General features: G+C 38.7%; 1 protein-coding gene across 2 annotated transcripts in view; it reads right to left on the bottom strand.

Annotated features, from left to right (window-relative positions):
* Nucleotides 1-12,339, bottom strand: part of glt1d1 (glycosyltransferase 1 domain containing 1) — a 96,695-nt gene that overhangs the window by 19,935 nt on the left and 64,421 nt on the right. For both annotated transcript variants that reach the window (XM_043715785.2, XM_088000061.1), the window contains exons 9-11: nt 10,543-10,586; nt 9,251-9,371; nt 8,741-8,839 (exon numbers count right to left, since the gene is read on the bottom strand). In XM_043715785.2, coding sequence (XP_043571720.1) covers nt 8,741-8,839; nt 9,251-9,371; nt 10,543-10,586 — 264 coding nt within the window. The remainder of the gene's footprint in view (nt 1-8,740; nt 8,840-9,250; nt 9,372-10,542; nt 10,587-12,339) is intronic.

Consider the following 12,339-nt stretch of genomic DNA (forward strand, 5'->3'; position numbering starts at 1 on the left):
TTATGTGGAGTATGTGAATCTGTCAGAATTTGCCATAGAAAAATCATGCTTAATTCACAACAAAAGCTTTTCTGCCTGTTACTTTCAAATAAAGTTTTAAAAGTGTAGGTTAATGAAAAAGATTACCATTTAAAGCACTCATTAGGAAAATATTGTGATTCATTAAGCATCTCACTTTTATATCTACAAACCTGTCCACAACACTCTAGTCAATTGGTAGACCAACCTAATCAACCCCCACAATCAAGAAATTAGACCTGGCTTCTGCATTACTGCTATATCCAGCTGTAAATGGTGGTGGACAACTAAACAAGAGGAGAGGAGGTGGCTCCACAAATATCCTCATCTGCGATGACGGAGGAGTGCAGGATATCAGTGTCAAATATAACGCTGAAGCATTTGCAACCAACATCAGGCAGAAGTACCAAATGGATGATCCATCTCAGCCTCCTCCTGAGCATCACAGATGCCAATCTTCAGTCAATTTGATTAAATGTTTGAATGCCCTGGACATTGCAATGGCTACATGACCCTGACAACATTTTGGCAACAGTTCTAAAGACTGACATAGAAACATCAAAAGTCCTTCTAGCCTGCTCTCTCATTCAATATGATTATGGCTGATCATCCAACTCAGTACTCTGTTCCCATATTCTTTGATTCCATTAGCCATAAGAACTATAACTAACACTTTCTTGAAAACATTCAAAATTTGGCCTCAACTGCTTTCTGTAGCAGAGAACTCCACAGCTCACTACTCCGTGGATGAAGAATTTTCTCTTCCACTTTGGCTAAAATGGTCTACCCTATATTCTTAGACTGTGACCCTGGTTCTGGATTTTCTGGTTACTGGGAACATTGTTCCTGTGTTTATCCTGTATAGTCCTGTTAGAATGATAAAGGTGTCTATGATATCCTCCCTCATTCTTCTAAACTACTGTGAACAAAGTCCTAACTATTCCAATTGCCTTTCATATATCAGTCCTGCCATCCTAGGACTTGTGCTCAAGAAATTGTCATGTCCCTCGCCAAGGTGATCCAGTATACTACAACACTACTCATCAATGTGGAAAATAGCCCAGATCTGACCTATCCACAAAAAGCAAGACAAATTCAAATCAGTCTAACTGTCAATCCATCAGCAATTAAGTGATGGAAGGTGTCATCGACAGTGCCATCAAGTGACACTTTCTCATTGCTTCTCAGTTTGGGTTCTGTCAAGCTTGCTTCACTCTTCACCTCATTACAGCCTTGGTCAACATAGAAAAAAAAAGAGTTGAATTCAAGATGCAAGTCAGAATGATTGCCTGAGACACCAATACAATATTCCACCCATTGATACAACAAACAGCTCCTGTAAACTGAAATCAATGGAAATAGGGGGAGACTTTTCCACTGGTTGGAGTGATGGTTGTGGGGTTTTTTTTTAGAATAGATTAGACTTCCTACAGTATGGAAACAGGCCCTTTGGCTCAGCAAGTCCACACCGACCCTCCGAAGAGTAACCCCCCCAAAGACCCATTCCCCCACCCTATATTCACCCCTGACACCATGGGCAATTTAGCATGGCCAATTCACCTGACCTGCACATCTTTGGATTGTGGGAGGAAACCAGAGCACCCAGAGGAAACCCATGCAGACACTGGTAGAATGTGCAAACTCCACACAGACAGTTGTCCGAGGCCGGAATTAAACCCAGGTCTCTGGTGCTGTGAGGCAGCAGTGCTAACCACTGAGCCACCATGTCATCCCAACCATCCATCCCTAGTTGCCCTTAAGCTCCCATTGGTGTCAAGGTCAAGAACCAGAAGTTGCAGGTTTCAAGTGATTGACAAAAGAATCAAAGGTGACATGAAGAAAATGTTTTTCTTACACAGAGTAATTTCAAGTTGGAATTAACTGCCTGATAATGTGGTAAAGGCAGAATCAATTGTGGCTTTCATAAGGTAATTGGATAGGCACCTGAAGATAAATAAATTGTAGCGGATACATGCAGGACAAAGACAGTGAAGTGGAATTACATAAACTGCTCTTACAGACAGTTGCTATGGGCTTGATGGACTGAATGGCCTTCACCTGTGTTGTAATAATTCTATAAGTCAATGCTTTTGTGCAATAGCAATACGGGCAAGTAAAAAATATTTCTCAGCAAATTTAAACCAACTGGCTTTATCTGACAGTATTTAACAGACAGTTTCTCACAATTTAACATGAAAGCCAAGGTTAACTGAGAAGACACTGATCTCTTGCAATCATTTAATACCACATAGGAACTGGAAAATGACCAGCACATCCGTTCAACAATTTACAGAAGTGAGTGACCTCTGCATTTGTGCTAACAATAAAAAGCTTTATTTTCCTGAACCTCTGCATGACAAACATTCCTACCAGACAGTACATTTTAAGAAATAATTTGGTTAACAACTATACAAGGTAAGTGCGTGGCAAGAAGGCATTCCACCCTTGCATAATGTAAATCATTCTGTGTTCTTAAATGTTAACTCTGCTTTCTCTACACAGATGCTGTCAGATCTGCTGAGTTCCTCTGGCAATATCAGTTTGTGTTTCAGATTTCTTTGTTTAATTATAAAGATCCTACTGTTTTCTGCTTAGAGAGCAGATGCTTGTTTAAGAAGTTGTGCCTTGACCTTCGTCACTCGCTTTGACAACTGATCTATTGTTAATCATCTCCCTGTGAAGAGTGATGCCTGCCTATATTTTACTCTGCACCTCCTTGCCCTGCTGCCCTGACATATCTTATTATTGAGCTCACTTTTTCTATCCCACTGAGAATCTTTATTCTTCTAAAGAACTCTCTTCAAATCCTTTCACAAAGTCAAAGAAAAGCAAATACTTCTCTGTCCCATTTTCTTCATGACAGAAGTGAAAGTATTCTTGACCTTCATGTACTTTTCACAATTATGAAATATGGTAGATAAAATAGGTTGAAATAGAAGAACAAGAATGATTCTGTTAGAATTTTATTTGGGAACTAGATAATTGGGGTAAAATGTTACTCTTTCAACTCTGTGACTAATTGGATTTTTTTCCCCAACAGCCTCCTTCTATGTCCTGAGTTCAAATTCAGCCCAGTTTGTTTGCATGATTTATTTAGTTATTTTAAAATAACCAGTGCTCCTCCAAACTAATATTATCTGATGTCTTTTCCTGCATTTGGAGGACACTACTGTAGATTATTAGCCAGAATTATGTGCTCAAAAAGAATATAAACTTCTCCAAAGGCTGACATTTCTGAGGAAATGCAACATGGTTGGTGACACCCCTTTTCAAATACTCTAATAAATAAAAGGTCCAGATGTCTATTCTCCTGATTCAGGTGGTCACTAAAACGTCCGTTACACTATTTAGAAAAGAGCAAAATATTCTCCAATGAATCGACCAAAAACAATTATTTGATTTGTCATATAATGATTGTGTGTGCAACGCTGCTATGATAGAATAGCTACTACAGTTACAGAAACATAATTAAATTGATGTAAAATCACTTCAGCTTTGAAAATTAGTGCCACATGGTCATACATTCCCACGATGCCAGAGGCTAAAACTCTAATTTTATGAAGGAAACATGTACTCAAAATCTATTTAGATTAGAAAATATTGCAACAGTAAAGCAAATTCATGATTACATGAATACATAGTTACAAGACTAAATGTTTGATGAGGGAAGGGCTGTAAATGTCATATATATGGACTTCAGTAAGGCGTTTGATAAGGTTGCCTATGGTAGGCTGATGGAGAAAGTAAAGTCGCATGGGGTCCAGGGTGTACTAGCTAAATGGATAGAGAACTGGCTGGGCAACAGGAGACAGAGAGTAGTAGTTGAAGGGAGTTTCTCAAAATAGAGAACCATGACCAATGGTGTTCCACAGGGATCATTCCTGTTGTTTGTGATAGACATAAATGATTTGGATGAAGGTATAGCTGGTCTGATTAGCAAGTTTGCAGATGACACTAAGATTGGTGGAGTAGGAGACTGTCAGAGAATGCAGCAGAATATAGATAGATTGGACAGTTGGGCAGAGAAATGGCAGATGAAGTTTAATCCAGGCAAATAGGAAGTGATGCATTTTGGAAGATCCATTCTAGAGCAAACTATAGGGTAGATGGAAAAGCCCTGGGGAAAATTGATGTAGAGAGAAATCTTGGTGTTCAGGTCCATTGTATCCTGAAGGTGTCAACGCAGGTCGACAGAGTGGTCTAGAAGGCATACAGCATGCTTTCCTACATTGAATAGAGTACTGAGTACCAGAGATGGCAGGTCATCTTACAGTTGTATAGGACTTTGGTTCAGCCACATTTTGAATACTGTGTACAGTTCTGGTCGCCACATTATCAAAAAGGATGTGGATGCTTTGGAGAGGGTGTAGAGGAGGTTCAGCAGGATGTTGCCTAGTATGGAAGGTACGAGCTATGAAGAGAGGTTGAGTAGATAAAGATTATTTTCATTAGAAAGATAGAAGTTGAAGGGGGTACCTCACTGACATTTACAAAATTATGAGAGGTACAGATGGGGTGGATAGCAAGAAGCTTTTTCTCAGAGGGGGGACTCAATTACTAGCAGTCACGAGTTCAAGGTGAGAGGGGAAAAGTTGAAGGGAGATATGCGTGGAAACTTCTTTACGCAGAGGGTGGTGAGTACCTGTAACAAGTTGCCAGCAGAGGTGGTAGATACTAGCACATTAGCGTCATTTAAGATGTATCTAGACTGATACATGAATGGGCAGGGAGCAAAGGGATTCAGATCCTTGGAAAATAGGGGACAGAGCTGAAAATGTGTTGCTGGAAAAGCGCAGCAGGTCAGGCAGCTTCCAAGGAACAGGAGAATCGACGTTTCGGGCATAAGCCCTTCTTCAGGAATGAGGAAAGTGTGTCCAGCAGGCTAAGATAAAAGGTAGGGAGGAGGGATTTGGGAGAGGGGCGTTGGAAATGCGATAGGTGGAAAGAGGTCAAGGTGAGGGTGATAGGTCAGAGTGGGGTAGGGGCGGAGAGGTCAGGAAGAAGATTGCAGGTTAGGAAGGTGGTGCTGAGTTCGAGGGATTTGACTGAGACAAGGTGGGGGGAGGGGAAATGAGGAAACTGGAGAAATCAGGCTTAGATAGAGGGTCTAGTTCGGCTTATAGAGGGTCTAGTTCGGCACAGGCATGGAGGGCCGAAGGGCCTGTTCCTGTGCTGTAATTTTCTTTGTTCTAAATTCTAACTTTTAATAGGAGGTGTTTGCTGTAAATTCAGTACTTCCATTTGTGAACACAAAAAGAGCCAAATTGCAGTCCTGAGCTTCACAACTACCATGTCCACATGCCAAGCAAGATCATTGTTATTCATTACTAGTATTCGTAGCTTACTAACCTTTTGTGTTGACATGAAGGCTAATAACTATCTTAACTGAAAGAAAATTAGTATCAATGAGACCCATTCAAAAGATTTTGATATTAACTTGGCCAGGAGCAAATATGTGTTTCAAACAAGGTCAGCACGATTCTCTCGCCAAGATTCAGAAAGCTGGATAAAATAGGCCATTCCTGTATCACCATTCCTGCAGGAATGGATGCCTAGCAGAAATAGCTTCATCAGTCCCTGATGCCTCAGCATCAATATTAATTACACTGCAGCAGTGAACTGAAATGATCAGCCTGGTTTTACCTGACAATCACCAGCAACTTCATGGCACAGTCAATGACAACGTGTAATCAGCATAGAATTTCACCATCTTCTGTTTTGGCTACTTTTCAATAATTTCTCTGTTAAAACTGAGCAGATGAGCTGCTCACTGAGGGCAAATTTGAGTGGTTTAATGGCACCCTAGTCAGTAGTCATTGGTCTTTGATTCTTAATTGCTATAGTAAACTTGCAATTCAGCCAACATTATCCAATATGAACCCTGAGTGACTCTTAACTGCAGAACAGTTCTGGGTTCTACAATAAGCAAGGTTTACATTCAATGTGACCAGCAGGAAGCCAATCTAGAGCACTTGAGAAAGATAACATTTCTTCAGCTAATAGATCTGTTATGCCTTTATTTCTAGTTGTATTGACATCTTTCACTGTAGTTGTAACTATGTCAAAAGGGAACAACTTAATTGAAGTAGGCTACAGCTCACACAATGCAATTAAAAAACAACTGAATTAATATTTTGGAGGGCTCTTGTGACACAGTAATATCCCTACCCAAAGACATGGTTCAAGTCCCATCTGTTCCAGTGATGTGAATAACATCTATAAATAGATTGATTAGAAAATACCTTGTATAAATGTTTCTCTGTGAAGTTAGGAGAGGGATTTGACTGTTAAAATAAGTTAGAAGGTGTTTTAGCAAACATAACAACCGTTAAATGATAGATCAACCTTTTTTTTTTTACCAATTGTACAAATGTGTTGCCTATAATAGGAGAGCAAGACTAGACCTCAGTCACTGTTACACCAATAATATACCTAGCCTGGCGGAGGCTATATATATAGATCAAGCATTAATTTAAAAATCAGTTTATTCTGTGTTGCACTTTGTTTCTTAGAAAATGCTATTATAAAACATAGCTGCAATCATTAGCAAATTTTCTTTTGTCCAGTTTCCAAATACCAGTAAGAATATTCCGGCCAGGGTTATCTATATTTTCTTCAATTTTATTTCACCTAAAATAAAAACAGTCCAAAGTACCAGGGTAAAGAATAGGAAGACAGAGAAAAAGAAACAGAGCATAATGCCATCAAATTCTCCACTTAAATGTACAGATGAATTTCTGTTTGATTTGTACAAGGACTACTTTGTAGAATAAAGTACTTTGGAAAATGAAGAATTTCTCAGTGTGCAACAATGCTGAAAAGTTAATGCTGTATTGTAAATTATCAAGTCTTAAATGGGCTTTTTAAAAGTTTCTTTGATAAACGTATCTGACAAAAAATTCTATATTGTTTTATCTAATTTTTCAAATTAACATAATGCACTCCTACAAATACAAGAGAAAAAGTATGCAGGAAACCTGGATGTTTGTAAATAACTAGTTTCTTACTCAAAATTCAACAGCCACAGAATTGATTTTCTGTTAAAACATGGCTCTACATTGTAGAAATTGACCTTTGAAGGAGTGCAGTGCAAATTCACCAGCAAGTTAAGAACATAAGAAGTAAGATTAGCAGTAATAGGCTGTATGCCTCTTCGAGCCTGCTCTGTCATTTGTTAAGACCATGGCCGATCTTTGATCTCAATTCTACTTCCTCAATTTGATTCCCTAGATGCATTGATTCCCTTAAGAGTTCAAAGATTTATCAATTTCAGCCTTCAATATACTCAGTGATTGAGTATCCACAGCATCTTAAGGCTCCAGAATTCTAAAGATTCACAACTCATTCAGTAAGTTTTTTTTCCTCAATTGTCAACCCCTTATCCTGAGAAGATTACCCTTTTCTGGAATCTCCAACCAGGCAAAATAGCTTTCAACAACTATCCTGTTAAACTGTCTCAGCATCTTAGTCAAATTCAATTAGATCAAATCATTCTTGAAATTATAGAGAATGCAATTCCATTTTACTCAATCTTGCCTCACCTGATAAATGTCTTATCATCAGGAATCACTCTAGTGAACCTTTATTGCATCTTTTTCTAAGGCAGACTGTGGCTCACCCCATTAATTAAACTTAGGACATTTGTACCCCAAGGTATGGCTGTATTGTGAAATGTAATTTATGATAAATTAGCACAAGAATGGCTCAGATTAACAGAATATTTAAGTTATGCAGAAAATAATTTTAATCAGAAGAAATTTATTTAAATAAAACATAATCAGCAGTTTTGTCAGTATTCACTTAACTGCATAGTCATTACCCAGGATCTTCTGGCAAAATAATCTGACTTTTAAGATGTTTAGGTCATCCAAGATTTAATACTGAAAGCTTTATGTATTTCTCTCAAATCCAAATGTGCTATTAATTACACAAGTGTTGCGTTATGGTTTTGTTAAGTAGAAATTTAGCTTTGTTAATAAATTATATTGAAATTCCAGGATCTCTCGGGTGTGGCGTGGTGGCTCAGTAGTGGCACGGTGACACAGTGGTTAACACTTCTGCCCCACAGCACCAGGGATCTGGGTTTGATTCCACCCTCGGTAGACTGTCTGGGTGGAGTTTGCACATTCTCCCCGGTCTGCGTGGGTTTCCTCTTGGTGCTTTGGTTTCCTCCCACAATCCAAAGATGTGCAGCTTAGATGAATTGGCAATGCAAAATTGCCCATAGTGTTGTTCACAAATGTGTTGGCTAGGTGCATTGGGGAAATGTAGAGTAATAGGTTAGGGGAATGGATCTTGGTAGGATACTCTTCGGAGGGTTGTTGTGGACTTGTTGAGCCTAATGGCCTGTTTCCACACGGTAGGCATTCTATGAAGATTTTGCATTAGCTAAATCACTAATGTCACAATTACTTCATAACCAAAAGGTCAATGCTTGTGGGGATTGGGGGAAAATTACAGCATTTTTATTTTAGAAACTAAATATACTGGAAGACTTCAAGAAGGGGGTGTGGCAACCAAGTGTATTTACAGCTCCAGTCATATAGCATCAGTGTAAATTCAAACTCTAATTTAGTACTGATTGACTCATTTGAGTCAGATGGAGTGCATTACAAGCTTTGGGTTGAACCGTGGATGATTTCTGAGCCAATTTGACCCTGCCTTGGCACCATAATCAGAGCATAAGATTCATCTTGCCCTATTTAAATTGTTCATTACTTACTGGTGGATCGAAGAAGAGAAGTCCTGTGTGTTCGTGTTTTACTATGGCTCTGTTTCCAGATATATTTCTTGCTAGCACTGGAACATTAAGGTCCATCGCCTAAATACAACAAACCCCATTTAAAAAAAAAGAGGAAACACGTGCCAGTCATCTTAGCAAAACAAATGAAATAAAAGTAAACTGAATTTATTTTGAATCTTTCCCACTTTTATCCTGTACAGATTATAAGTCACAACATACTACGTCCCAGTCAGAAACTGGTCAATAAATTTCTTCGTAATCATTACTGATGTTTTCCCACAGCTAAATGTGCATTTTAAGTTTCCTTATATAAAAGAGATCCATTTAGCTCTAAAAGCACCCAAGTTCTATGTCACAACTAACCTTAGAATACACATCTACTGACGTTATAGTTGAAATGTTAAAAAACTAAATCATTTAAGTTAGCGAAATTTAAAAAAAAACATATTTGTTTATGAAAGAAAATTAGGTATTTCAGAAAATAAGAACCTCGAGAATAGTAGAAGACATTCCTTCAGAGATAGAGCTATTTACAACAGCAAAAGAATCCCTCATAGCAGCTTGCAGTTCTTCCTGAGGTTTCTCTGAAACTAGATAGACCCCAGAAGCACTATAAAATAACAAAAAAAGAATTATGTTTAATCTTCATTGAAACAAATGCAAATATTGCTTGTCAACAAAAGATTTTATAATCAGTTAACTTTTATTTGTGATTGTGATTTTGATTTAGTTTTCTTGAAATCTGGAACAATTTTTTGTGCCCTTTAAATCATTAAGGTGAGAAATGTCAGTGCTGGATCATGAAAGGCTATATCTATTTTGAATAACTATTAAGCACTCCAAGGTCATGAATAATATGGTTAAGGAATAGAGTACTGATCTGAACTTATCAGAATTTCTATGTTTTCATTTGGAGAGTCATAGAGATGTACAGCATGGAAACAGACCCTTTGGTCCAACTCGTCCATGCCCACCAGATACCCTTAATGAATCTAACCCCATTTGCCAGCACTTGGCTGAGATTCCTCGAAACCCTTTCAATTTATATACCTATCCAGATGCCTTTTAAATGTTGTAATTATACCAGCCTCCACCACTTCCTGTGGCAGCTTATTCCATACACATACCACCCTTTGAGTGAATAAGTTGTCCCTTCAGTGCCTTTTAAATCTTTCCCCTCTCACCTTAAACCTATGCCCTCTGGTTTTGGACTTGCCCACCCTGGGGAATAGACCTTGTTTTTCTACCCTATCCATGCTCCTCATGATTTTATAGACCTCTATAAAGTCACCCCTCAGCCTCCGATGCTCCAAGGAAAATACCCCAGTCTATTGAGCCCTTTCCTATGGCTCAAATCATCCAACCCTGGCAACATCCATGTAAATCTTTTCTGAACCCTTCCACATTTCACAATATCCTTCCCATAGCAGGGAGACCAGAATTGAATGCAGTATTTCTATAGTGGCGTAACCAATCTCCTGTAGAGCTGCAGCAAAACCTCCCAACCCCTATACTCTGCACTGACCAATAAAGGCAAGCATAAAAATTTGCTGTGCCAGTGTGAATTTCTCTTTTTCTCAATTTCTCAAAAATAACTAATTATTCCATCAATCAAGTTAGCAACAAACAATAAGTTTTTTTCTTTACCACAATGTTTTAGAACAGAAACACGATTCCAATGTGGGATCAACAATAAAAGACAAATCAAATATTTCAGAGAAGCTGACATTACAGAAATGAATACTTGCCCATTCAATTCAAAAAAGTTAAAATTAGCTTACCTTTTGACCTTGGCTTTCACCTGCTGTGTGAATGCTGCATCAACCTGCAAAGATCAGTCAAGCAACAGATAAATGTGACCCTCCTCTTTTGGAACATAACTGTACTTGTCTCTTAGATAATGGATATGCTTTGCAATTCTTAAAATAATATATTTTGAAACTGTATAGTATTTGTCATGGCCAGCATTGTTCCCTCTGCTATTACCAGCAAAAACGGATTGACTGACTATTTATCCTTTATACTCTTTGGAATTTGGATGCACTCCAAATCAGCTGCAATCTTTGTTCCCATAACACTTCAATTTAAAAGTAATTTACTGGGCTATGGAATTCACAGAATGGCCTGAGACATGATAGTATAACAAGATAAATGCAAATCATTCTTCCTTCTATGTAACATAGCATGCACAATAAAAATAAATTACTTTTACTTCTGAATTTCTTGCTCCTCTTCTGACGCTGGTGATTGAGGCTAGGACATGGTGCCAAGAGCAGTGACAGCCTTGCTAACTATCAGCCAGGTTCCAATTTGCCTGCAAACTTAAACAATAACAGCTGCCACTCTGTTTCATCATAAGGGCAGCACCGCTGAGCTACATACTGTTCTTACTCAACATCTATACAGAGGCACTCTTTTCAGCTTGGGCCATAGACAACAATCACACGCAGGAATCCCTGGTCCATATTTTCCCTTGCTATGCCTACCTGTTATGGTTCTATCATATTCCAGCCAAAGATTATTATAAAAAATGTATTTTGAACTCTAAGACCCTTCTTATTTCACAACAACATCTGAATAACCATGCAAAGTTAGTTTTCCTCTGGGTTCCTTCTGGTGGACCAAACAGGTACAGTGAATTTGAGCTGCATTATGATTGTGAAGAAAGGGGTGCCTCTAATTTTCCAGTTTTGGGCCTCCCATGTGTAGGTATGAGAGGTCATAGGATTAATGTAAGGAAAGGGTAAGGTTTGGAGTTAATATAAGGTAAGAGCTTGCTTGCTAATAGAATCCATATAGTGTGGAATTTGGCCTATTGAGGCTAACAACAACCCTTCAAAGAGCATCTCACCCAGACCCATCTCCCTACACTATCCCTGTAACCCTGCATTTCCGATAGCTAATCCACCTAGCCTGCACATTCCTAGATAATTTATCACGGCCAATCCACCTAACCTAAACATTTCTGGACCATGTGAGGAAACCAGAGCATCCAGAGTAAACCCATGCAGACACATGAAGAATGTGCAAACTCCACACAGTTACCTGAGGGTGGAAATGAACCCGGATCCCTGGCATTGTGAGACAGTAATGTTAACCATTGAACCACCATCCAGCCTTGCTCCCGAGATCTGCTGAATCTCTAGCTATATGTTCTTCTTCAAAAGCTATGATGTTTTGGATTGCTGTCAGTGAGCTGTCCAGATATCAAGCAGATACATACATGATCAAGGTGGATGGCAGGGAATGCCTCCTTGTGCCTCAGAATCACACTTGTGATGTTGGCCTTGATGATGTAATGTCAGGTAAATTCAACAGCAGTTGTCATGAAGGTGATGTTCCACAGATGATGTGAAATGATGAAAGCCTTCCCTATGCACTTAATATATTACTTAATATATACTGAAAGTTCTAAATTTATACTGGACCCTTTGCCAATCTACTGTAAATACACCAAATCTCCAATGAAGTCGCTGCATGACTCAAAGCTGTTTCATGACATATTTATGTTTCTGAAATATGTTCTACTATCCCAAGATCTATCCCTTTTCAGTCTACTATGATAGTGAATTACAGTA

Source organism: Chiloscyllium plagiosum, unplaced genomic scaffold, assembly GCF_037043375.1.
Source record: "Chiloscyllium plagiosum isolate Xiang-an unplaced genomic scaffold, Cpla_swu_hap1 HiC_scaffold_24, whole genome shotgun sequence".
NCBI classification, from domain to species: Eukaryota; Metazoa; Chordata; class Chondrichthyes; order Orectolobiformes; family Hemiscylliidae; genus Chiloscyllium; species Chiloscyllium plagiosum.